Raw genomic sequence first — 23611 nt, 5'->3', positions numbered from 1 at the left:
CATATTAAGCTCCCTAGTTTTAAAAAGCTGTTTTCCGTGTTCCTGTTTTGAGTTTTATCGCTGTCGCACCAGAAACAAAAGACTGTGTAGCAGCATCCTGTGTAAAGCCGTGCTAACTCCTCCTTCCGTTCGTCTTGCAGTGCACAGCTCTAAGCCAAGGCATCAGTCCTTGCTCCACACTAACAAGCAGCACCGCATCTCCTAGCACCGATAGCCCCTGCTCAACCTTGAATAGCTGTGTCAGCAAGACCGCAGCCAACAAAAGTCCCTGTGAGACCATTAGCAGCCCTAGTTCCACCCTGGAAAGCAAGGACAGTGGAATTATAGGTAAGAAGCACACGACTCGGTAATGTAATGGCTCCATGTACGTCAGCCAGAGCATTCACCGGGCACTTCTTAAGAGGATTTTAGCGTGGTCTGTGAAGGTCAGTCTGCCAGGGCCCGCCTTGTTCTTCACAGACCGCGCTGGCTCCATGTGCAGCCGAGAGGATAAAGCATCAGCTTTTACATTCCTTGGTGTTTATTTATTTATTTATTTATTTTCATAACACTGGGTTCATTTGGTTAAAAAATTTCCAGATCTGATCTGGCCTGTGAAGTTACAAAATTTTACCTCTTCATCAATTAATTCCATTTGTTGGGGATCTCATCCCACGAAGACATACACCAGGGCAATAAAATCCCTGCATATTGAGGCGTCGTCCTACCTCAATCTCAAGGTCATTTATTTCCTCACTTATTTCCAGGCGTTTGTTCTTTAGTTTCTTTTAATGGTATCTGACCGCTTGTTTTGAGGCCAGAATTTTGTAAGGATATCCATCCTGTGCCCCACACACCCACACAGTAGGTATGGGTGTCCTAAACTGTGGGTCAGGAGACACAGATTCTAGTACTGACTCTTAGGATGCTTAGCTGGATAATCACTTGCATAACATTTGAGTTCTTTGCACACTTCTTTCCTTCTCTGTAAAAGTAAGGATTCTGATTAGTTCAGTAGATTCTAGTCCCAGATGCACATTAGAATCAACTGGGAATTTAAGAGCCCTTGTTTTTACATCTTACCCCAGACAAGTGTGCCTTTATGTTTTTGCAGTTGGGGTTGGACACCTGTGTGTCTCAGGTGTCCAGCTTGGTGCCTTTCAGATAACAGACATGTGGGACCACTGGATGGATTGTCCGGGCCCTCCTGTGCTCCAGCATTGTGCTGCTGTTGAACAATATTCAGCTCTACTGAACATTCAGTTCCTTCCCTTTTTCTGAGTTACGCACATGTCTTTGAGGAGTATTTTGCATTTTAAGTCAGTGGACTGAACCTCACTTACTTCCACATTAGAATATAATTAAAGGGAGGGGCGCCTGGGTGGCGCAGTCGGTTAAGCGTCCGACTTCAGCCAGGTCACGATCTCGCGGTCCGTGAGTTCGAGCCCCGCGTCAGGCTCTGGGCTGATGGCTCGGAGCCTGGAGCCTGTTTCCGATTCTGTGTCTCCCTCTCTCTCTGCCCCTCCCCCGTTCATGCTCTGTCTCTCTCTGTCCCAAAAATAAAAATTAAAAAAAAAAAAAAATATATATATATATATAATTAAAGGGAATGACATCTGAGCTCCTTATTTTCTTTAGTCACCTTCTATTTCTTTCAAGTGTAATTTGCAAAACCAAGTTGCAGGTTCACGCACTGTATATTTTGGAGATTGCCCCAGAAGACTTGTGAGATCCCCGATGTAGACCTCACTGCAGCTTTCTGAGGGGCCCTCTGCATAAGGATGGCAGCCCGTACCCTCAGTCTTCACTTGTTTCAGGCTTTCCAGTAGGTTTTCATTTTCTGCAGTTTTAATTGTCTTACCGAGATGCACTCACATGTCACAGCATTCACCCATTTAGACCACTCAACAGTTTTAGGTCTGCTCAAAGGCGTGCAACTATTACCACCATCTGATTTCAGAACATTCTCACCCCAAAAAGAACCGTGTAGCCACTAGAAGTCACACTGCATTTCCTCCACACCCCTAGCCTCACTTGTCCAGTAATCTGCTTTCTGTCTCTGATTAGTTCTGGACATTTCATTAAAATGGTGGCTTGATGGGGCACCTGGGTGACTCAGTTCGTTAAACGTCCGACTCTTGGTTTCGGCTCAGGTCATGATCCCACAAATTTGAGCCCTGCATTGGGCTCTGCGCTCCCATGCACCATGCAGAGCCTGCTTGGGATTCTCCCTCTCTCTGCCCCTCTCCCCCTCCCTCTCTTTCTCTCTCTCTCTCTCTCTTTATGTCAAAATAAATAAATAAACATTAAAAAAAAAAATGGGGGCTTGAGGTTTCTGTAGCAAATTTAAATTCTTTCACTCAGTTTTAAGCCCTTACAGTGAGTTTATTCTACTGATTTCCTGTTCTCTCCTCACTCCACTTCCCTACCTACTGTTTAGGTCAACTAATTTTCCCCAGTGTTACTTCTGTCCTCACACCCTCTCTGCGCTGTCCATCACTAATGGGTCTCTGGTATTCTGCGGTAGCCAGTTGACTTCCTTTACAGCATTCTTCACCTTTCTGAAATGTCCTCTCATCCATAGTTTACCTTCCTTCAGAAGAGGAGTTGGTCAGTGCTACAGTTTTTTGGGATAACCTTTCTCTTTTCATGAAATGATCTGCCTTTGGCCTTACATGCCTCTAATTATAACCAAGCCAGTTTCTTGTTTTGACAGAAACTTTTTCAGTGACAGAAAATGACCTTCATTCATTTATTCATTCCTCCTGCTCTCTGTCTCTCTCTCTTGTTGAGATACAGTGCTGCAATTTTAAAAGTATTCTATTTTTTGTTTTTTTATTTTGGGGGTGGGGGGTCATGCACATGTGGGCAGGAGAGGGAGCAGAAAGAGAAGGAGAGAAAGAATCCCAAGCAGTCTCCACGCCCAACGCAGAGCCCAGCACACAGGGCTTGATCCCAGGACTGTTAGATCATGACTTGAGCTGAAATCAAGAGTTGGACACTCTGTTGACTGAGCCACCCAGGTGCCCCTAAAAGTGTTGTAAAGAGTGGAAAGAAAAGTTGCTGGTTTTGTTTTCTGTCGTGTCATTGGGAGATTGAGCTGCAGGAATACCAAGGCTCTTAATTAGTACTTGCAAAAGTACAGTTCTATCCAATCCCAGACTGGTTAGACCTCCTATCATATGCTCTCCATAGCACCTCAGTATTTTCCTTTAATTTACTTGTTCTGGTTTTGTTGTTTATTTTTGTCTCCATATGGATGGAGAGCGGTCCTCATTTATGTTATCCCGGCTGTCTACTGGGCTCCTAGCATGGTGTTGGGAATGAGAATTTAAGGAAGAATTGTTGCCACTATCAAGTTGCATCAAAGGAAGGAATGTTTAATTGGTTTTGAAAGAAGCTATGCAGTATTCCCATTCCAAGTTGGCATTGTCACATCTTTTAATGTTTGTCTTGTCGTTAAAGTTAAATGACACGTTTCATGTCACTGAGGCTGTCCTTCATTCCTTGGCTCCAGTCAGACACGTTCCCTTAACTCAGCTTTGCATGAAAAATGGTGACCATTGAGATGAAGTGTTAGTTATTAGGCAGTGTACATCCATTTTTCACAGAAGACCCCCAGCTTTGGAAATTGTGCTTCTTACTGCCTTAGCTGATCTTCTGCAGGGAGTGAGGACTGTAGGCGGCTGAGAGGGAAACACTGCTGGGGACAATGTTCCTCTGTTCATTCTCCTTCCATGACCTGCAGAACTAGAACCTGTTGCCAAGGGATATAGGAGAGGGTGTGGTAGGGAGGAGAAGGGGGGAAAAAGCAAGTATTTCCTCTCTAGGCAGACTAGCCACACCTCTTTGAAGAGGCAGGATTGGTGGGGCCAGAGGAGGCAGAGTGCTTCCTTCTGAATCAATTCAGGGTATGCAGGTTTCATGGCCTCGTCGCAGAGCAGGGATCTGTGACTCAGTTGTGGTTTTGTGATTGCTGGGGGTGGCGTGTGTGCTTTATCTACCTGAGGAGCATGACTGTTTTTATAAGGTGTAGCCTGGGAACAGCAGCCTTTAGGCATCTTAAGTGTTCAACAGAGTAAAATATTCAAGAACACAGTGATCTGAATGGGTAATGATGAAGGTGAGCTACCTTGGCTTCCTGCTTTGGAAGGCCTGGCAGCTGCTTGTCATGGGCTGGTTGGGATCCCTGTTCTAAAGTTCCATAGGCCCTGGAGAGAGCAGGGAGGAAATTTCCATTTAATTTTCCACTTTAAATTGTTTAAGATTTGTCAGCCTGTGCACACAGTTGCTGTGGGATTGTGTAGTTTAAGGTAGCTGCAGGCGCCCATATGGAGCTCAGAATTGTATGCACAGTATTAGCACAGTTTATATAGGGCACTTAGGGGAAATTTCAAATAGTTTTAACCCATCCTTAGAAATTCCTGGCCCTCCTCTTACTATGTAAGCTGATTTCCATCTTGCCGATTATACTTAATCTACATGTTTTTGCTCAGCAGATGCCATGAAGGGAAGGTTCCATTCCCACATGCTCAGACAGCCTTGTGAGGGCTGCCGTGGGGTGTCCTACTTCTGCTTCTGCTGGTTTTGACATGTTGCAGGTGAAGAGAAGTTTCTTTTTGGGAACAGCTTAGTGGGGGAGAGGGCAGAATAATGACCATTAGGAGAATATCTTGGACCCCTTCCAATCCTTCTGTGTGGAGGTCAGAGGGTAGCAGATCCTCTGCCCTCTGTTCCAGCTTTATTGTGTCCTACAGAGGGGAGTCTCACTTCACCCTACTTTGACGAGGTCCAAGTTCTTATGATGTTCTTTTTTTTTTTTAATTTTTTTAATCTTTATTATTTATTTTTGAGAGAGAGAGGGAGAGAGAGAATGAGCAGGGGAGGGGCAGAGAGAGAGGGAGACACAGGATCTGAAGCAGGCTCCAGGCTCCGAGCTGGTAGCACAGAGCCTGACGTGGGGCTCGCACCCATGAACCGTAAGATCATGACCTGAGCAGAAGTCAGATGCTTAACCGACTGAGCCACCCAGGTGCCCTGCGTTCTTATGATGTTCTTTAGAAGTTTTTAGAAGTATCATAATTCTGTCATGCACAAATCCTGTCTCTGACAGCTGGATGGGGAGTAACTGAATTCCCTACAAACACATATATTTTTTAGAGTAAAATTTCCTACTCTGTAGATAGTAAAATCATTAGCATTACCTAGAAATTAGTGTCTGATTTTTCAAATTTGCAGTGTGAAGACCTTCTAAATGTGAAACTATACTCAATCAGAATAAGATAGCTTTTTAATAACTTGCTTTAAAGGGAAAACTCTGTAAAGAAGTGGCTTTTAAAGGGATTTCTTCCGTGCCTGAGAAAACATTTTTTCTTAGTGACACTCCTTTGAATAAACTTGCTTCCACTGTTAACAAATGGAACTTGCAAACTGTGTTAATTTCAGCTGAGAAAAAAATTAAGTAGGTGTATTCACTGGAATGCGTGTGAATACCAGTTTGATTATTTTTTATTTTTTATTTTTTTTAACAAGCACTGTTTGATTTAAACATACTGTTTAGTTTTTGTCTGTGCCCACATCATGATCAGTATTGTGTGTGTGTGTGTGTGTGTGTGTGTATTTCAAGAAAATAGGTTATTTCTCTCTTTAGGAAGAAAGTGAATGCATATTGGATGAGGAGAAACAAAACCCAGCTTTCCTATCACGATTTAAAAACAAAATAATAATCCTTCCTATGTGTTAATAATAGATGTGCCCAGGAGAAGGACTTATAGGTAGTAATTAGAAAAATTCTGGCTGAGTAAGAGGCCATTAAAAGTTAGTCATCTGTCCCTTCCAGGCCCTTCTTCTGCTGTCTCCTTGTACCTGCTGACATTTATTGTCTCCGAATTACTTTCGTAGTATCCCACATCTGTTTCCTGTTGAGAGTTGGTATTAGGACAGCTCCATGAAGGAGGAGGGTTATTCTGAGTGGACCGCATCCACATCTCCCCCACTGGGCATGTGTCCCACACAGAGCAGGTGTGTTGTTCACCTGCCCAGCTTCCCAACACCTGAGCCACCACATTCCACCAGGCCAGATAGCTTTCAAGAGATTAAGTGCTCAGAATATGAAAAGGGTAAAGAACTTAGGCTCTTCCTGCTGCCTTTCCCCATTCTCTGGCGGGGAGGTGTGGTGCAGCTTGTTTTTGCTCTTTCTCCCTTTGAAGCTAGAAGGCAGGTGTAAATTTAGGCAGGGGCATACCTTCACAGAAACATTTCTTTTGCAAACGTGCTTGCAAGAAATACTGGGTACTTGATTAGTATCCTGCTGGTGCTTGCTAGAGTTTGATAATATTTGTTTTCTGCCCAGTAGCTTAGTATATTTAAAAAAAAAGTTTCTCGTGGGCTGACTTTTATCTTCCTGTGACTCGACTCCCTCCTAGGCTTGTAAAATGAGAGTGATTCCAGAGGTAGCTAGAGACCTTTTGTTCCTTTCATTTCCTGGACTTTGTGTCCCAAGGGAGATGATCATATGCATAGAGAGGCCTACAAAGAGGAATTAATTGTATTTTATTTTCATTTTAACCTGTTGTAAATCCTGCCCTTTTGATTTTATGCTAATACTGCTTTGTTGCCACCTGTATTGCCCTGCTTGCTACTAAATTGAAATGCTTTGAAATTGATTTGGTAATAACTATTTAGAGTGTTTGAGATCTGTGTTAATATTCATTTTGCTACATTGCCTGCAATTTAAAAAATCATGCTTAATTATAGAAGCTTTTTCTTTTTAATCTCCTGGGTGAAGGAGGAAAATTTGCCTTTACATGTATAATTTGGTAATATACTTAATGTGGGAAAGAAATCCTTCGTGATGACTCGAGGCAGCAGAATGCCTGCCGTAGTACTTGTATTCACAGTGTAGTTGGATTCTTCAGGCTGTTCTGTTGGTGTAGCAAGCATTTATTGGCACCTACTGTGTACCAGGAGCACGTTTCTTCAGCATTGTTACAATAAAGCCCAGGTACAGTATCTGTTTCCAAACTTGTCCACCTGTGGAACCAAAGAGTGGTCTTCTGCCCTTGGAGACCTGGGCAAGTTATCAATTACTGGAAACAGGGTTTAAAACATGGCAGTGACACCTCTTGATGGAAGATGTATGCTGTAGGTGCGTAATAATAGCAACTACTGGTGGTGCCTTGTGCTCTTTTCTGGAAGAGTCCACAATTCTGGGGAGTCACTGGACTATGTCAGAAGCTCCAGTGTCTGTGCCTTCAGTATGCAGGTTAGGTGAAGCTTTACCTAAGCATGGCATTGGGTGTTATCACTAGAAAACTTCGTGGTGTTTAAATCCACAGGCTTTTCTCTGGAGTCTGTTACCTGCTGTGTCAGACTGTGTTTAGGCAGTGTGGCCTGTCCTCCACTCTGCCAGTGCCCTGCGCCCACTGATCCTTTAGGTGTTTCCACAGTCTAAGGGACTTCACAAATACAGCTGTGAACCATGGCTTGGGTCCTTGGCCTTCCTGCGTGTCATAACAGAGCATGCCTTGCACAATGCCATGAGCACTGAGCTGGAGATTTGGTACAGAGATCTGTCTGCCACAAGTCAAAGCATAGTGCCGGTGTGCAAATCCAGAAGGGGAGCAGGGCTCTGCAGTGCTTTATACAGGCCAAGCCGTTGTCCATCGGAAGTTTTGGAAGGAGAAGCCAGAAAGTCCCTGAGAGCCAAAGGTAACTCAGGCCACCTTCCCTGTGGCATTCCAGGCAAGGACGAGTTAGGTTGAGTGCCTTCCTTGGAGTCCTCTCCTTGCTGGGCTGAGGGAGGTAAAAGCAGTCACTCCAGGTGAGCTGCCTCTGTTCTCGGTGTGGTTGGTTACTTTGCAGGTGGGGCTGAGGGAGAAGCCCAGTCTGGTGTTTCTGGTCCGAAGGTTTCAGGCAGGCTGGTTTCATCCATGCAATCCTTCCCTTTGTCACCTGGGGAGATGCAAAATACGGCACAGCAGCCTCGAACTGTGTAAGGTGTTGGGGGTGAGCGAGGGAAGAAGCGAATCCTGTCAGGCCAGGAGGACCAGGGCGTTGGGCACCGTGTGCTTCCTCGACTCTTCTCTCTGCCCTTCACCCAGTCTCATTTAGACTCGGGTTTCTCTTTCCAAAGTTGTTAGTGATCTTTATGCTGGCAGGTCAAAGGAGGTGGTGTATCTATAGTATAGCTGGGATTTTCTTTTTTCATTCCTGTCTCCCACTTTTCTAAGCAACCATTATGTCTTTTTCTTGTTTGATCTTTAATTCATTGGTCGAGCGTTTTAACTTTTAAACTTTGTGTCAATCATCATACTGAATATAGGAGTTGAAAATGTTTCTTTGTTTTTTCAATGCGACTCTATTTTCAGTTGTGTAGGGAGGAAAACATTCTTGGGTATTCATGATATGTGAGGCACTTTACATACATGTCCTTATATCTGATTTTGTCCACAACCCAAGGAAGGACAAAGGACTCTGTTTATAGAGCCCTGGCTTTGAAAATTGGAGAACACAAGACCGTCTGTGGAGTGCTTGAAACAAATGTCAATTTGTGGGCTTTTTAAAAAGTCTCTTCAAAATATATTTTGTGGTGTATGATTGTATTAGAATAAATTAGGGTGATGCATGTACATAATTTATAAATACATGGGTTTGGGATACATGCTCCAGTTTTTCTGATAGTGTGGCATGATCAGAACGGCGTGGGGCACCATGACAAGGCTTCAGGCTGTATGCAGCCTTCCTGCCTGTAGGACTGTTAGGAGTATTCAGTGAGTTGACATATGATAAGGTCTTAGAACCCATACATGGTAAGCACTATTATATTTCTGTTAGCCACTGCTGTTATTTCCTGAGGCTGCTTTATACTTAATCCCTCCCCAGTGGATTTGAAATGCTTACAAATAGACATTTAGTAAAATAAGATTTTTTTCCCCCATGATGATATGAGCTGAGGAAAGAAAATAAAAGCAAGTGAAAGAGCACAAGGGAGGGAAGGTGGGGGGGGGGGATGAATGAAGGGGGATGGGAGATACAGGTTTCTATTTAAGGACTGAATAAGTCATGAGGATGAAAGGCACAGCACAGAGAATATAGGCAATCGTATTGTAGCATATGGAGACAGATGGTAGCCACGCTTCCTTGCAGCGAGCACAACATAATACAGAGTTGTTGAATTGCTTCCTTGTACACCTGAAACTAATGTAACATTGTGTGTCAACTATACTTAAATTAAAAAAAATAAAAATGCAAAACAAGGGTGAGGCCAGGAGTCAGGTTCATAAGACTTGATTCGTTTTGCTTCTCAGTGGGCAGAAAGGTTTAGGATTCCTAGCAGACTGTACAAAGAGACACAGTCAGATACCTAATTATGATGTCTGTAAGGTAAAGACAAAAATGTGCCCATCACTAGTACTCTGCCTGGAGGTGCTTACCCCTTATGGGTCCTCGGAAGGGGAGAATTTGAACCGAAGCCCTTTGCACTTTTCACATCTTGTCTTTTCTCCACCTCAAAGGGAGACAAATTCTGCTGTTTGGGACACTTGTTTGATATGGCCTTTAGTTCCTCAACAATTCTGGACTAATGCTATAGTCATTTTAATTTTCTTCTTATTGTTCCTTTAAACTGTAACTTGATTTAGATCCATCTGAACTACTTACTGGGCCCTGGACTTAACACTGATTTTTTAAAATTCTATTTTAAGTGTACATTCAATATATCAAAGAACCTTCAATAGGCAAAGAAAAGGGTGGGTGCAGGAAAGCTGGGAAAGGAAAGGAATACAGTTTTATTGTAGTACTTTATATAGCAAAACATTTAATGTCTCTTCCACTTCCTGGCTGCTGTGTGCCCATGACTGGCTTCTCTCCGCGAGCCCCTGCCTGAGGGCTACTGTTTTTAACAAGGCAAAGTTCATGAACTGCAAAGTACTTTTTAGCCACACACACTTAGAGAACTTTTGCTTGTTGAACGCTGTGTAAGGCAAGGGGAGTTTCAATACATATTGTGTAGGCAGTCAGAAAGGCCGGTGTTAGACCGACCACTAACCATGTGTGTGTTTGTGTGTGAGAGAGGTGGGGGCGGGGGGAGAGGGAGAGATTAGTCTTTCCCAAGTGCATTCCATATCTGTAAAGTGGGTTGATGGTTCTTAGCCTGTCCACCCCTTCTTAAGCACTGGTGATCATGTATATGTCCTAACATGTTTTGAGTGTGCATTGAAGTCACGTAGCCCTTTGTGCTAGTAGGTTTGGTTAAAAGTGCCGTTACTACATAGGAATGAGAACACGCCGTCCCTGGTTAAAAGGCGTTTGCAAATGGTGTGCAGAGTCAGAAGTAGCACGTGTGAATCAGTGAGCAGGACCAAACCGAATTTAATACTAAATTGTGAGAAGCAAAGTCTAATCTCCTAGCTTGATAAAACTTGAGGTTTAATCATTTAACAGAATACTGTGAAGTCACTCATTTAACAGAATACTCTGTGTTGGAAGAATGGTAGAGACCCTGTCTGAATGATAATGGCCAGTCTTAATTGACAAAAGCTGGCATCTGTACGAGTTGAAGAAATAAAATGTTAGAAGTTTTGAGTTGTTAGGGAACTTGAAAGATCCAGATCTCCAGAAAATATCAAATGTCACTTAGTTTTTTTTCAGGTGGTGCTTTTTTTTTTTTTTTAAGTCATCATAGTGGGCATTTAGTTCCCGGTGTCCACTCTCTGTAAAGAGAGCTTTCCTACTATTCTTCCTTTCTAATCTTTTACTCTAATAAACTTTTGCTTGCTGCTCAAGAAAATAAGTAAAGTCATCAGAGTGAAGATGCTGCCATAGGGGTGTGTGTGTGTGTGTGTGTGTGTGTGTGTGTGTGCCTGTTAACATGAAAGTGCCTGATTAACTTAATAAGGCATTTGAATTTGTTAGCCTGGAAGAAAAATAGGTATTTTTGAGTAGACTGTCATTTGTTGTAAGAACCAGCTTCTCTTTCTTGGCGACTTTGTTGTTGCCCTATCCGGTGTGCTTCTTGGGTCATACAGGAAAACTGCTCTTGTTGGGCCTGGATCTGCCCCATTGTCTCTGTGTCAGGGCTTCATTGTGGGGCTACACTGTGGGGCTTCAAGCTGTGTGGGCTGCATCTGGTACTGCAATGTAGGGAGGAATACTGTGAAGGGGGGCAGTCTTAGTGGGAGGACCTGTGGCTGGAGAACTTCTTGCCTGCCTGCACAGCGGAATGTGTGTCTTAGCTGAACACTATGAGGGCAGTTGGGAGAGTCTCCTACTTAGAAATACATTATGAACTTACCCTCATTTTGAAATGGCAACCCCATTTTGGAATTCCCTTTTCAGCTATTCTTCCTGCAGCTGAGTGTTTTCCTCCTGCACCCACTTTCCTGCCACTCATCAGTACCTGGGCACCTGTGGCTGAACAGTGAGAATGGGACTGCCAGCCTGTCCCTGCAATCTAGGACCCCTGACCAGGTCATCCGTGTTCTGTTCTGCTGCCTCTGGTGCTGTCATGGTAGCAGGAACGAGGGAAGTCCCAGTCCCTGATCACACTGCTTGTGGACTGAGTTAGGACTCAGACCTTTGGGGGTATGACTCTGATGTGTGTTGTGCTTAGGGAAAGCAAATGAGGAGAAACCTCGCTCTGACTTTCTTTGTATTTTTGACCTTAAGAGTATGTGCCCCCAAATAAAGCAGCAACAAAATAAAACCAAACAAGTCACCTCCACCCCTGCTGCCCCCCTCCCCCCACCCCGTCACTGTTCCTGTAGCTTAGATATTGGGGTAGCCTGGGAACCTAACTAATTATGTCTGCAGCAAGAGCATTCTGAGTCCCAAACAGTGGGCTAACAAAGGAAGGCCTGTAACAATCACAGCTTATTAACAAGATTACAGTTAATAATAATTAATAAGCAATGATCTCACTGATAAGAGTATTCCTATGAAGCATTAGCACACTTCGTGCCATATAGTAACCTGAAATAAATGTTAGTGGCTACTATTACGATCATCACCAGCATTTTCAGGGTGGAAAGAGTCATGCTTGCCATACTTATGTGCATATGAATGGTCCATTTAAAAAAACACACAGGGCTGTGACTGATTGCAAAAGAATGGAGATACCAGTTTTAATACTGTGGATAGAATACTTGGAAATGTTGGGAATAATGACAGACACCCTGGGGTGGGCCTGTCCCAAATCAGCTTAGATTTTTGTTGGAGACAGAAAATCAAGTCCTGAATCAATAACCGTAAGATTAAATGTAGCGTCTCTGAGCACAGCTGGAGGAGAAGTTTGTTCATTTGCTTATTCATTGAGCGCTTAGTATGTGCCAGGGGCTGTGCTCTTCAGAAAAGGGAGGTAGATACTCTGAGGCTCCAGTGTGTAGGAGGGGTTTTTAAATAGGGAGACAAGCAGTGGATAATGAGTCCACACTGGAGCAGCAGGACTAAAGGACATTTTAGAATCGTGACAGAATGTCCTCTGTCACAGCGAGGAAATTATTTTGTCTTCTAAACCTTAAAGAGTGTTGTAAAAATAAACAAAACTCTCTCAGACCCTTTGATCCTAGATAAGCCTGTTGCAGCTCATTCACCAGCCTGCTGATAGTATGTATTGTCCGGGTTATATTGATGAAGTAACTTAATCCAGGTGGCTGAGTTCTATTGTACCACACTCTGATCTGCCACATCCCATTGAATCTCTCACTTACGGGCCTAGACTGTGTAGATCCAAACAGGAAACACAAAGGGAGCAGAGGACATGGCCCTTGTTCTCTAGGACACAAGCCAGTGTTGGGTCTGTGGTAACCTGTGCTCGCAAGGGGCTCGGGTCTTTAAATTAGAAGTGGCTATTGGTAGAAGCCATGTAGGGTGAATATTGCTGTTTTCTTACATCATGTTCCTCCTCTTTTGCCAAGATGGTTTTCCATGCTGGTTTTCTTTCTTCAAGGTTAAATTCTGTAGTCAAGCATCGCTTCCCATGCTTGTGTTTTCTGTGTGCTGGGAGGTTTTCCACTCTATGCTGCTAAAGGAGAATAAAATCACGTCATTCTTTCTGATTCATCTTGAACAGATGCTATAAAGTTTAATTCTAAGGATCAAATTCTCTGCTTGACTTTATAATTGTATTTTTGTTCTTCTAGAATCTCTCCCGCATCTTTTCTGCATTAACCATTGTATCACCGTGTCCTCTGCCCCATATACAAATGTTAATTTGGAAAAAAAAAATGTTTATAGGTTCAAAGGAATTTAATGAGATATGAATTCTTTTGTGAGCAATTTATCTTTGTTAAGAGGGGATATATCATCTCTAGATTACATAGGTTTACTGTTAACTCTCAGATACTTTTAGACAGCTTTTTCATTATCTTACCAGCCTTTGTTCCCTGGTAGAATGACTTAGTTTATTTCCCGTGATTAGCAACATTCTTCTAATGTACCAAAATACATTGTATGAAACATAACTTTGATAAAAATCTGTGTGGACCGGAAAAGTTTCATTGATCACGGGGAGGGCAGTATGCTTGTGTTAACTCTCAGCAGCCCCAGCTGTGCCTGGCCTCCTTCAAAGTATTTTGGTCTCTCATTTCAGCCACAATTACAAGTTCATCCGAAAATGATGACCGGAGTGGCTCCAGTTTGGAATGGAATAAGGACGGAAGCCTAAGGTTAGGGGTACAGAAAGGAGTGCTTCATGATCGCAGGGCAGATAATTGCTCCCCAGTGGCAGAAGAGGAGCCCCCTGGGTCAGCGGAGAGCGTGCTGCCCAAAACTGAAGCCTCAGTTGGAGATGGTCCAGTCCCTTATTCTCAGAGCTCCAGCTCGCTAGTAATGCCACGGCCCAACTCAGTTGCAGGTAAGGTCATGCCTCTCTCCAGAAGGGTTATCTCACTGGGTCTGAGGTGCCCCATGCTCACTCTCTCCACTTGGGAATCTGGTCCAGACACAAGCCAGATTTGTGATCGTGGGTCAGGCACTTACCTTGTCTAGGCCTCAGTTTACCCACCTGTAAACATGATAAGGCTGCCCTTAATGGTCTTTAACTGATCCTTCCACTCTGGAATTCTTTAAATCTAATATTTAGACTCTATGGCACTTCGTGTATGAAGGAAGAAAGTACCAAAAATTTTGTCCTTGTTTTTGGTACTTGAAGCTTGAGTGAATTTGTACCTTCTTATTATATGTTGGTAAACAGGGGTCGTTTACAGTGAGTTTGTTAATACCAACTCAAAGAATTTTGAATCCAACTTTCAAACTAATTTTTTTATAATCGAGGCTCATCATACAGATAGGAGGTCCTCTTTCTGTATCCTTCAGTTATAAGGGAGCTCACAGCTTAAACCATAAGCAGCCCAAGTGTGGTTGGGCTGTCAACCCATTTCCTGTCAGTCGAGGAAATGAAAACGGGAAAGACAGGCACTCCTTAGTGGAATGGGGTCAGCTGGAACAAGAAGGGGATACAAAAGGGGTGACTGTTGCTAGTTGACAATCGGTGGTCCTCAAACAAGGAGAGCAGTTTGGGATGGGCGAAGACAGGAACTCTGTGTCCAAGCTGTCCTGCCTGCTCTGACGGTCCCGAGTTTCTAAACTCCACGCTCCTGGGTTGAATTTAGAAGATGACCTTGTTGCAGTTATTCTCTGTTACCAATATAGCACTGAAAATTCCCCCTCTACTAACACTCCCAGGTTCTGTCTCCCTGCATCAAACGATTTTTCTCTACTGTTCCTTGGGGATGTGGCCAGCCAGACTGGTTGTTCTTGGGCATTCTTTTTTCGGTGGAACTCTGAAGCAGCTGATACGTAAATGGCCCTAATGGAAAAGTTCTGAGGCGCAGCTCTAATTCACTTTCAAAGGAAGTAAATGGCCTTGTTCCAGAAGAGGGATTTGGCACGTCCGCCAGAGAGAAATACTGGGGAGCGTTATGCGTATTGAGTGATGGTTCTTCCGAAAGCTTTTATGCCCTCCCACCACTATCCTGCTACATACAGCAAAGTGTGTTACACCCAAGGACTTTTAGACTGTGTCTATCTACCTAGTTATGATGAACGATTCATTTATATGATCCCAGAACCTGATAGTTTTATTGACTTCAACAGAATAGCAAACTTGCATTCAATTTAATCAAGCTATTTTAAAATTAGTAAATGCATTAATACATTAATAGTGTTGGAAGCACCCCATTTAGGGTTATGTTTTCTGCCTGATGTTCTTTCATGTGATCTCCTGGCATGTGGAGTGACAGTGGGTGTGAGCTGAGTTTTTCCAGGAGACTGCGGTGATTATAGAGCAGCGCTTTCTGATTTCTGCTGTGCTTATTCATTAGCGTCTCTGTACGCACTTGAGCTAGACCTCCTGTGGAATGGGAGGGTGTTACCTCTGGGTTTGAGCCTGGCTGCCTGGCCTAATGGGTTTGCTCATTTCTTCTGTGTTGCAAATTTTATAAACTGAAAGCTTGTTTTGGAAGGAAATAAGCAAGTTCCTTACCTCATGGTACCTTTTAACAAGCAGGAGTCTGGGAGAAACTTCACTGCCTGCCTTCCTACCCCTGAAGCTGGACCTTAGTTAAGAAGTAATGGCAACTCATATTAAACAAAATAATAATAATAATAAAAAGTAATGGCAAGACTTTTCCAGTATCATTGAAAAGAAAAGATTCAGGTCATATAGACTGTGTGTAGCACTTTGTCTAGTGATTAGAAGGCCAGCTGTTACAAACAGGGTAGTAAACAACCCTCAATGTTAGAAGGCCTTAAATAATATGTCACAGACCATATATTGCAATCCCTGGGAATTATTTGCATCTGAAGATCCATGCAAACACAAATTGCCATTTGGGAAACATCAAGTGAGTACATTTGGCATATGAGGGCAAGAGTAAGGACTGGCAGATGAAGGAAAGGCAATACCAGGCTTCTGGTTGCAGCTGCCCCAAGGGACCTGCCTGCCCCTTCCCCCAGGGAGTGAGCCTATAGAAGTGAGTTCCTGAGGTTGCCAGCCTTTACTGTCAGTGAGCCTGTTACAAAGAACTGTGGTTGTCTGTTCACTGTTGTGTCTAATACAATGAAATCAGTAAAATTCTTATGTCAAAGACTATAAAAATAAGTTGGCTAGGTTTGGAGATTGTTTCACTGTACAGAGATTTTCTTTGTAAAGGTATCTGTTGGAGCGGAATTGGTTTAAAATGCTGCAGTCAGGTTATTACTTTATACTACATCAAATGTGTGGCATGGGCACCTCATTCCTTTATTAGGAAACAGGAGGAGAAGCCTTTAACATGATATCTTAGATAATCTAGAAATTGGGTAATTAGGTTCCACTGTTTTTGACTAACTTCTTTTTCTTTTGAATTGCTAAGTGGATCGCAGACACTGTATTTAGTTTTCTAGAATACCAACAAACAGAATTACCAGCCAATTTTCTTGAAATTCCAACCGGTCATTGCCTCGACTTAATAGTATTTACCTTTGATAGGTTAGTCCATGGTATTCAACTGATGTTTCTTTTTGTTCCAATTAGAGAATTTTCCTTCTGCTCCCTCCACCCCACTCCACCCCCTCAAAAAACTCTCCTGCAGCATCTTAAAATACCCTTCTCAGATGGTCGATGTGATGTGTGTGTATGCAACAAGTGTGTAATTTAACCATAGAGCTACTAGCTGTAGGTTTATGGCAGCATAAAATTATTGTTTTCCCTCTGCTTTTTCTCAGCCCTGAGTTGTGTTGAGGATTTTTGAAAACAGTTATCGTTAAATACTGGAAGTGAGTCTAGCTGTTGTGCTGGTAATATCTGAGACTCTACTGTACACATGTGTGAGAAGGCAACATGTGGTCCAGGTCGCCTGCTCTGGTAGGTGGGGAGCACCTAAAGCTTCACTGCCCCAACTCAAGTCTCTCTCAGTGGCCGTGACAACGCTGTAGGAAGCGGTGGTAGCTGGCAGCTCCTGTCTTGCAGCCCCACTGAGCCAGGAGATGCAGTCTGTTTCGCTGCATCTTAATCCCATTTTCAATGGAGAATCAGAGCTGCGGAGAGGGTGAGGCCACTTTGTTGCACACTTTGGAGCGAGAGCTATAGTGACTGTAAATCTGAAAACAGAGGTGTTTGAAGCCTCACCATCTCCTGCATCTGTGTCAAGTTAGAGCTTTTATTTGCAATCCTCTCTTTGGAATGCCCTTTGTATACTCTCCTATTCTTAGTCCTTTTAGTTGTCACAAAATTATAAACTGAATGTCATGTTCTAAGGGGTTAGGGGAAGAAGAGAAATAGGAAACCCTTTGGAGGCTCCAAGTGTCTTTGAGTTCTCTAGGGCTGAAGCAGCAGGCCAGATATCTGTGGCTGTTCCAGCTCCAAACCCAACTTGGCTTATGGGTTACAGCTGTGGCTGATCCTTCTCCCCCCCCCCCCAGCCTCCAACATGCGGTGTGTCCACAGTGAGGCATGCTGAGGAAAGGGGGCATTTGCAGAGGCCTGGGTCAGAGTCCCAGGTCCCAGGCAGGAACCTAGAACTATATGTTCCAAGCGATATTATTGTAGGGAGCCAGAGTAATGAGTTTGGTCCTGGTGGCCCTCCTGGAAGTTTCACACACCCTACTTGTGAAGGACTGAGATTGAAGCTAGAGGCTGCCATTGGATTCCCATAAATTAGGCTTATGTGGGAATCCTACATAAGGACTTAGCCGAATCTTTCTAATGGGAAAGATTGGTGTGGAATATTGACATTAGCGTGCACACGATGTGTACCTAGGCTGTGGATATACACCAGAAGGATCCAGGAGTATACGTGTATGTTGTTGTGAAGTCAAGGCGTCAGATGTCTCTCCTGGGACTGGGAAAGTGAGTAGGGCATGGGGTGGATTGCTCTTTGGGGAACGTGGCAAGAGGGGACATGCCACCACAGAGCCAGGCCTTGGAGCCACCCAGGTGCTTATTGAATGGAATGAAGGGGGTGGTGCTAACAGTGATGAAAGCCCCAGGAGGGGAAATGGGGAGGACCCAGATTGGTCAGATGGTGCTGGTCAATGGCTGGATGCTGTGCAGCCAGAAGGCTTTCGGCAGACAGATGGCCCAACTTGACTTCTCTCCCTCAAAACTTGGTCCCGCTAATGATTTTACCAGTCCTTAGAAGCCCTAGCCCTTAGAATGCAACTCCTGTTCCCCACTCATTTGCCCTCAAATGATGCCTATATTTTATTATCCTGGAAGAGAATTGTACGTGTAGGATCAGCAGTATCTTAATGTTGGGTCACTCAACGCACAAACAAATTAGGTTAATCCTATTTAGAATTCTCTCATTGTGACCTAGGATATATATGTAAATAAGAGGAGGCTCTTTTTTTTTTTTCTTTTTTTCTTTTAGGGTAAAAACATACTGTGTATTTGTTAAGATTTGCTAAGAATTAGCAACATTATTTTGTATTGGTTGTTTTTATTTTTTATTTATTTTTTAAATTATTTATTTATTTTTTCAGTATATGAAATTTATTGTCAAATTGGTTTCCATACAACACCCAGTGCTCATCCCAAAAGGTGCCCTCCTCAATACCCATCACCCACCCTCCCCTCCCTCCCACCCCCCATCAACCCTCAGTTTGTTCTCAGTTTTTAAGCGTGTCTCATGCTTTGGCTCTCTCCCACTCTAACGTCTTTTTTTTTTTTTTTCCTTCCCCTCCCGTATTGGTTGTTTTTATAATCGAACTTGTATGTATGCTCGCATAGACCCTTAATGCGTTTTAACTGGTACCTGACTTACTGATTTGATCAGAGGTAAATACTACTTGTTTTTAGAATTTTTAAAAATACACATAAAATAGCATATAACATATACATAAAAATGTAAAGCTTAGGAATGTTTATTTCTGATGAAATCCACATGGCTCCTTTCACTGTCCTGAGCTGACTGTTAGTGTTCTGAGCACCGTGGAATTGTACAGCAGAATCTGCTCCCTGAATTAACAAGGTTGGGATTCCAGCAACAGCAGAAGGCTGTCCAGAATTGCAGGGAAAGACCTCTGGGACCGTGCTCTGTGTCTGCAGTATGTACTGCAGCTGTATTGAGTGACACGTGATGGTCAAGTTTCTTCATAAAAATTGTTGGTGAAGTCTGTGTCTTTCCAGGAATAATGGAGAATTCTGGAAACCATAGCAGCACAATTTTAAGAATGAGGGACACTTGTTTTTGCCACTTTTCGGTGAACTCCTTGCTGGAAAAATAAGCTGGGATGGGCAAACAAAACTAAAGTTACTTTGAAGTGAATGGAAAGCCTGAACGGAATTGCTTAGTAATTTATAATTTGTAGTAGTTTGGGTATGATATTAAAATCAACTTTGAAAAGACTAAACTTCAGTTTAATATTACAGCAACAAGCTCAACCAAGTTGGAGGATCTGAGTTATTTAGACGGGCAGAGAAATGCCCCTCTTCGAACGTCAATTAGATTGCCGTGGCACAATACAGCCGGAGGTAGGGCACAGGAAGTTAAAGGTACTTATCTTTGCATCTGCTGGGATAATGGATATAATGAGCACATTCACTCAACATTGAGGATCTGGGATAACCAGCATTTAAGCCAGCTCATTTAAAACCATGACGTGAATTGTGTGTGTGTGCTAAAAGTTTGTTAAATGTGCTAGGAGGCCGTCCTTTAGTGGTTTGGGACTTCTTCCTTAAAATATGTGATGAACTCGTTTCTGGAGTTGGAAAATAATTCTGCAGTATATTATTTTGGAGTGAGGAGTAATTTAACACTCACTGGATATTTTTTGTGACCAACAAAGAGTCAGCTTTGTTTCATTTCCCTGGGCTGTTGGTCACCTCTTAAGTCTACCTGTAACACACAGTCGGGTGGTTGGGAACCTTGCCAAAGGGGCCAGTCATCATCACACCAAGATGAGAGCTGGGGCCCCGTCTCTAGGAAAACATTTCCATTTTACTAACACAGTAGTAGAAGGAGCCTATCTTAAACACTGTTTCAGACAAACCGATGAGGCCTGGTTTGGCCACTTGAATCCCTTTTCCTAATCCTCTGGTGTCTGCCCTGAGTCATGATTAAAGAAGTAGCAAGTCATTTTAATAGGACCCTTTGTAAAACCAACAGGGGATTATAAATGAGGTATTACAGAAGTATTCATAGAACCAGACTGGAAATACGGATTCCTTGTAGGGTCAACCTAAATTTAGGCTAATACTAAGTATATCAGTGTATAAAATTATGACATTCTTCTAAAATAATGATTGTTTTTTGTTTTTTGTTTTTTTTTTCTAAGCACGATTTGCTCCGTACAAGCCACAGGACATTTTGTTGAAACCCCTGTTGTTTGAAGTACCAAGCATAACAACGGACTCTGTGTTTGTGGGAAGGGATTGGCTCTTTCACCAGATAGAAGAAAACTTGAGGAACACAGAACTGACAGAAAATAGAGGAGCCGTGGTGGTTGGAAACGTGGGCTTTGGGAAGACCGCAATCATTTCTAAGTTGGTGGCACTTAGCTGCCACGGAAGCCGCATGAGGCAGATTGCTTCCAGCAGCCCCAGTTCACCACCAAAAAGTATGTGCATATTTAACCACTCATCTAGTTTATGATATTCGTGTCAGGTAGATGGGGGGACATTGCTATGGGATAAACAGTCCCCATTTTCGTCAAGTTGTTCTAGCTGCCGTACCTGGTCTGCCAGCACATTGGGAGACCTGTTTGAACCCTTGCATCTATCCTGGCACCCAGGAAGCCATCACCTGGGATGAGAACAGCCTTCTCTGGTCTTGTCTCAGCTGTAGGGCCTGTGAGGCCTGATCAGGTGCCCTGGAGAGTTCGGGTCCTAAAATCAAGGGGGTTCGGCTCTTGGCAGAAAAAGCCAGGAGGAGTCTGTGCACAATTCTTTTGTACCCTGTTCTCCACAGCCTTTGTCCTCTGTGCTGGGTTTACTCATAGTATAAAAACTAACTTAAAATAGAAGCCAATATTTGAGTAATTGCATCTTATTGTATGTATAATAAACCCATTAAAAGAAAGTGTCTCTAACATGGTGAACAGGAACAGTGAGCCATGAAAGTTTATATATATATATATATATATATATATATATATATATATATGGCAAAAAGACTTTATATAAAGAAAATAAAAGAAACCAGAAAGAGCACTGCTCCTGGGGAGGGTATCTGGGTGTATGGGGTGCAGGGCTGAGAGGGACACTTTGTGTTCTCCTTTGGACCTTTGCATTTGGAACGCTGTTCACTCATTACCTATTAAAGTACTCTTTGGGTCTACTCAAGCAATCCGTTCACTATCTCATCATACCCCTATTCTGATGTTGTAATGATGAAATTGGCCTCTTTCTCGGCAGCTTCGGATTCCTCCCAGGATCTTCCTTTCACTCCGTTGCTTTCACCGAGCTCTTCTGCAGTTGTTACCAACATGACCAAAACACCCCCTGGGTCTGGGTCTGATACTCCTGAGAACCAGAGACCAAGAGAGGACGCAGTGAAATACCTCGCTTCTAAGGTAACCTGCTCCTGCTCTAGGGGACTCTTCTAGAAAGAGAACAAGATTTGTTAGTTTGGCTTCTGAGAAAGGAATAGAAAAAGGGATCTTGAAACAGATAGTTCTTTAATGTAAAAAGGTAGCTTTTGATAAAATAGTGATCAAGTACTCCAAGTAAAAGGTATTAATGAAAATAAATATCTCCAGACACTGGCAGGGGACTTTGATTCATCTTAAACAATGGATTGAGGGGTGCCTGGGTGGCTCAGTCAGTTAAACGCTCAACTTCAGCTCAGGTCATGATCTCGTGGTTTGTGAGTTCGAGCCCCACCTCAGACACTGTGCTGACAGCTCAGGGCCTGGAGCCTGCTTCGGATTCTGTGTCTCCCTCTCTCTCTGCTCCTCCCCTTCTCATACTCTCTCTAAATGAATAAATAAACATTGTAAAATTTTTTTAAAAATTAAAAAAACAATGGATTGAAAGAATTCCTCAAAGTAGCAGGTGGTATCACGGGTGCCACAAATCCATCCTTACAAGCATGTGCTGTCCTTCACTTGGGAGCCTTGAACGTGATCCAGTTCACCACGCCTGTTCTCTGTTGCCTGGGGACTTTGGTTCCCTGCATCCCTCTGTCAGAGGTTTCTTGTGAGGTTAAAAAAGAGACTTGGCTGACTTTCTCTTGATAGATTCATGGTCATCAGGGTCCTTCTGAAATTTTCCATCTGCTCAGCATCTGTGACAAGTTCATAAGCCACCCTGTGCATTAGAACAGTTACGTCTCTCACTCCTAGTGACCTGCTGGGGTCTCCCTGGGCAGCAGTGGTGGGGCAGGCAGAGCTGGGGAGCATGAGGTGGATGGTGCCAGGGGCATCTAGGAATGCCCCTGGATTCAGAGGAAACGCTCTGAGGGTGAATTTGGTTCAGGGGACTGAAAAGAAGGCGTTTTTTGCCCCAGATCTTTGCTCCTTGCTTCTCCTTCTCGGGTGAGAGCTGCTCCTCACTGGCGTAGGCAGCTCCGGCCACTGATTGGCGACAGTCCTCTAGTCAGAAATGAGCGATCTGAGATGAAGAGTATAGTGCAGACTTCAAAGCCACCCTGCTATAGTGATTTTTCAAACCACTTTGTGTAAGAGATATATTTTACCCAGAAGACCTGTGCATGTACTCACAACACACAACTGAAGCAAAAGCATCACGGTGTTCTCTCAGCCTTATATAACCAACATTATGAAATGAAAACAAGTTGTTGTGGCTCCAGACTGGTTTCATGACCCACTGTTGGGCTGGCAGACTTCTTCGGTCAGACACGGTGCTTGACATAGACCGGGGTGCTGCCTGTCTTATTGGTGGTTTCTACAAGCTTAGGGGCCCTCCTGTGTTCCAGCTCATCTTTCTAGGGCAAAGGGGAAGAGCAATCAGCTTTCCTCAGAGTGTGGATGATAATTTTAATCTAAAACAGAAGTCACACAACAGTTCCAAATTGGCCATGTCTACTCTTGCCACTTGCTTTTAAGAGTCTACAGACCTGGAATCTAATCCCAGAGCTTCCACTGCCTGCCCTTGTTACCTGGTGAGGCATTTAACCTGTGTGCAGTCTGCAGCTGTGAACCACACCTGGTGAGGCAGGGTTGTGAGGAGCTCTGGGAACAGCAGGCACTCAGACCCTTCTGGAGAACAGAAAGCACTTTGCACACATACATTTTTATGTTTTTCACCTTCCTTTTCTCATACTCCCTGTTCCTCCTTGTATTCTCATGTGGGAATGTATCAGAGTTTCCATACATCTACAGAGCTCTTCTCCCAGGACAGTTCTGCACCTGGCACTTTCCTTGGACTCTAACGAGTAGCCTGCTGCCCCTTCAAATCCATCCCAACAAAGGCAACACTCCTTATCCCTTCAGTGCTTGGGAAGGAACCTCTCTCATATGTGTCTCTTCACGCTATAAGCAGACGTTTGGTAATTTCTGATTTTGGTCCTTCAAACTCTGGTGTTGTTGAATATCTCCGGTGTCAGGTGTGTGTGCGGGGAGGAGACTAAAGGTTTGAGCTAGGCTGCTGGCCCTCCTGTCTGGGAAAAAGAAGCAGCTGTGGGTGTGCCTGGGAGGCTCAGTCGGCTAAATGTCTGACTCTTGATTTTGACTCAGGTCATAATCTCACCTT

General features: G+C 43.6%; 1 protein-coding gene across 1 annotated transcript in view; it reads left to right on the top strand.

Annotated features, from left to right (window-relative positions):
- TANC1 (tetratricopeptide repeat, ankyrin repeat and coiled-coil containing 1) overlaps nucleotides 1–23611 on the top strand; it is a gene marked incomplete at its 5' end in the record, with an annotated part of 90369 nt that overhangs the window by 12445 nt on the left and 54313 nt on the right. The window contains 5 exons of the mRNA XM_049616110.1: nucleotides 141–327; nucleotides 13568–13831; nucleotides 19331–19432; nucleotides 20236–20517; nucleotides 21314–21471. Coding sequence (XP_049472067.1) covers nucleotides 141–327; nucleotides 13568–13831; nucleotides 19331–19432; nucleotides 20236–20517; nucleotides 21314–21471 — 993 coding nt within the window. The remainder of the gene's footprint in view (nucleotides 1–140; nucleotides 328–13567; nucleotides 13832–19330; nucleotides 19433–20235; nucleotides 20518–21313; nucleotides 21472–23611) is intronic.

The sequence above is a fragment of the Panthera uncia genome (genome assembly GCF_023721935.1).
Source record: "Panthera uncia isolate 11264 chromosome C1 unlocalized genomic scaffold, Puncia_PCG_1.0 HiC_scaffold_3, whole genome shotgun sequence".
Lineage (NCBI taxonomy): Eukaryota > Metazoa > Chordata > Mammalia > Carnivora > Felidae > Panthera > Panthera uncia.
Note: the sequence above shows the minus strand (reverse complement) of the source record. Positions and strands in the feature narration are given on the sequence as shown.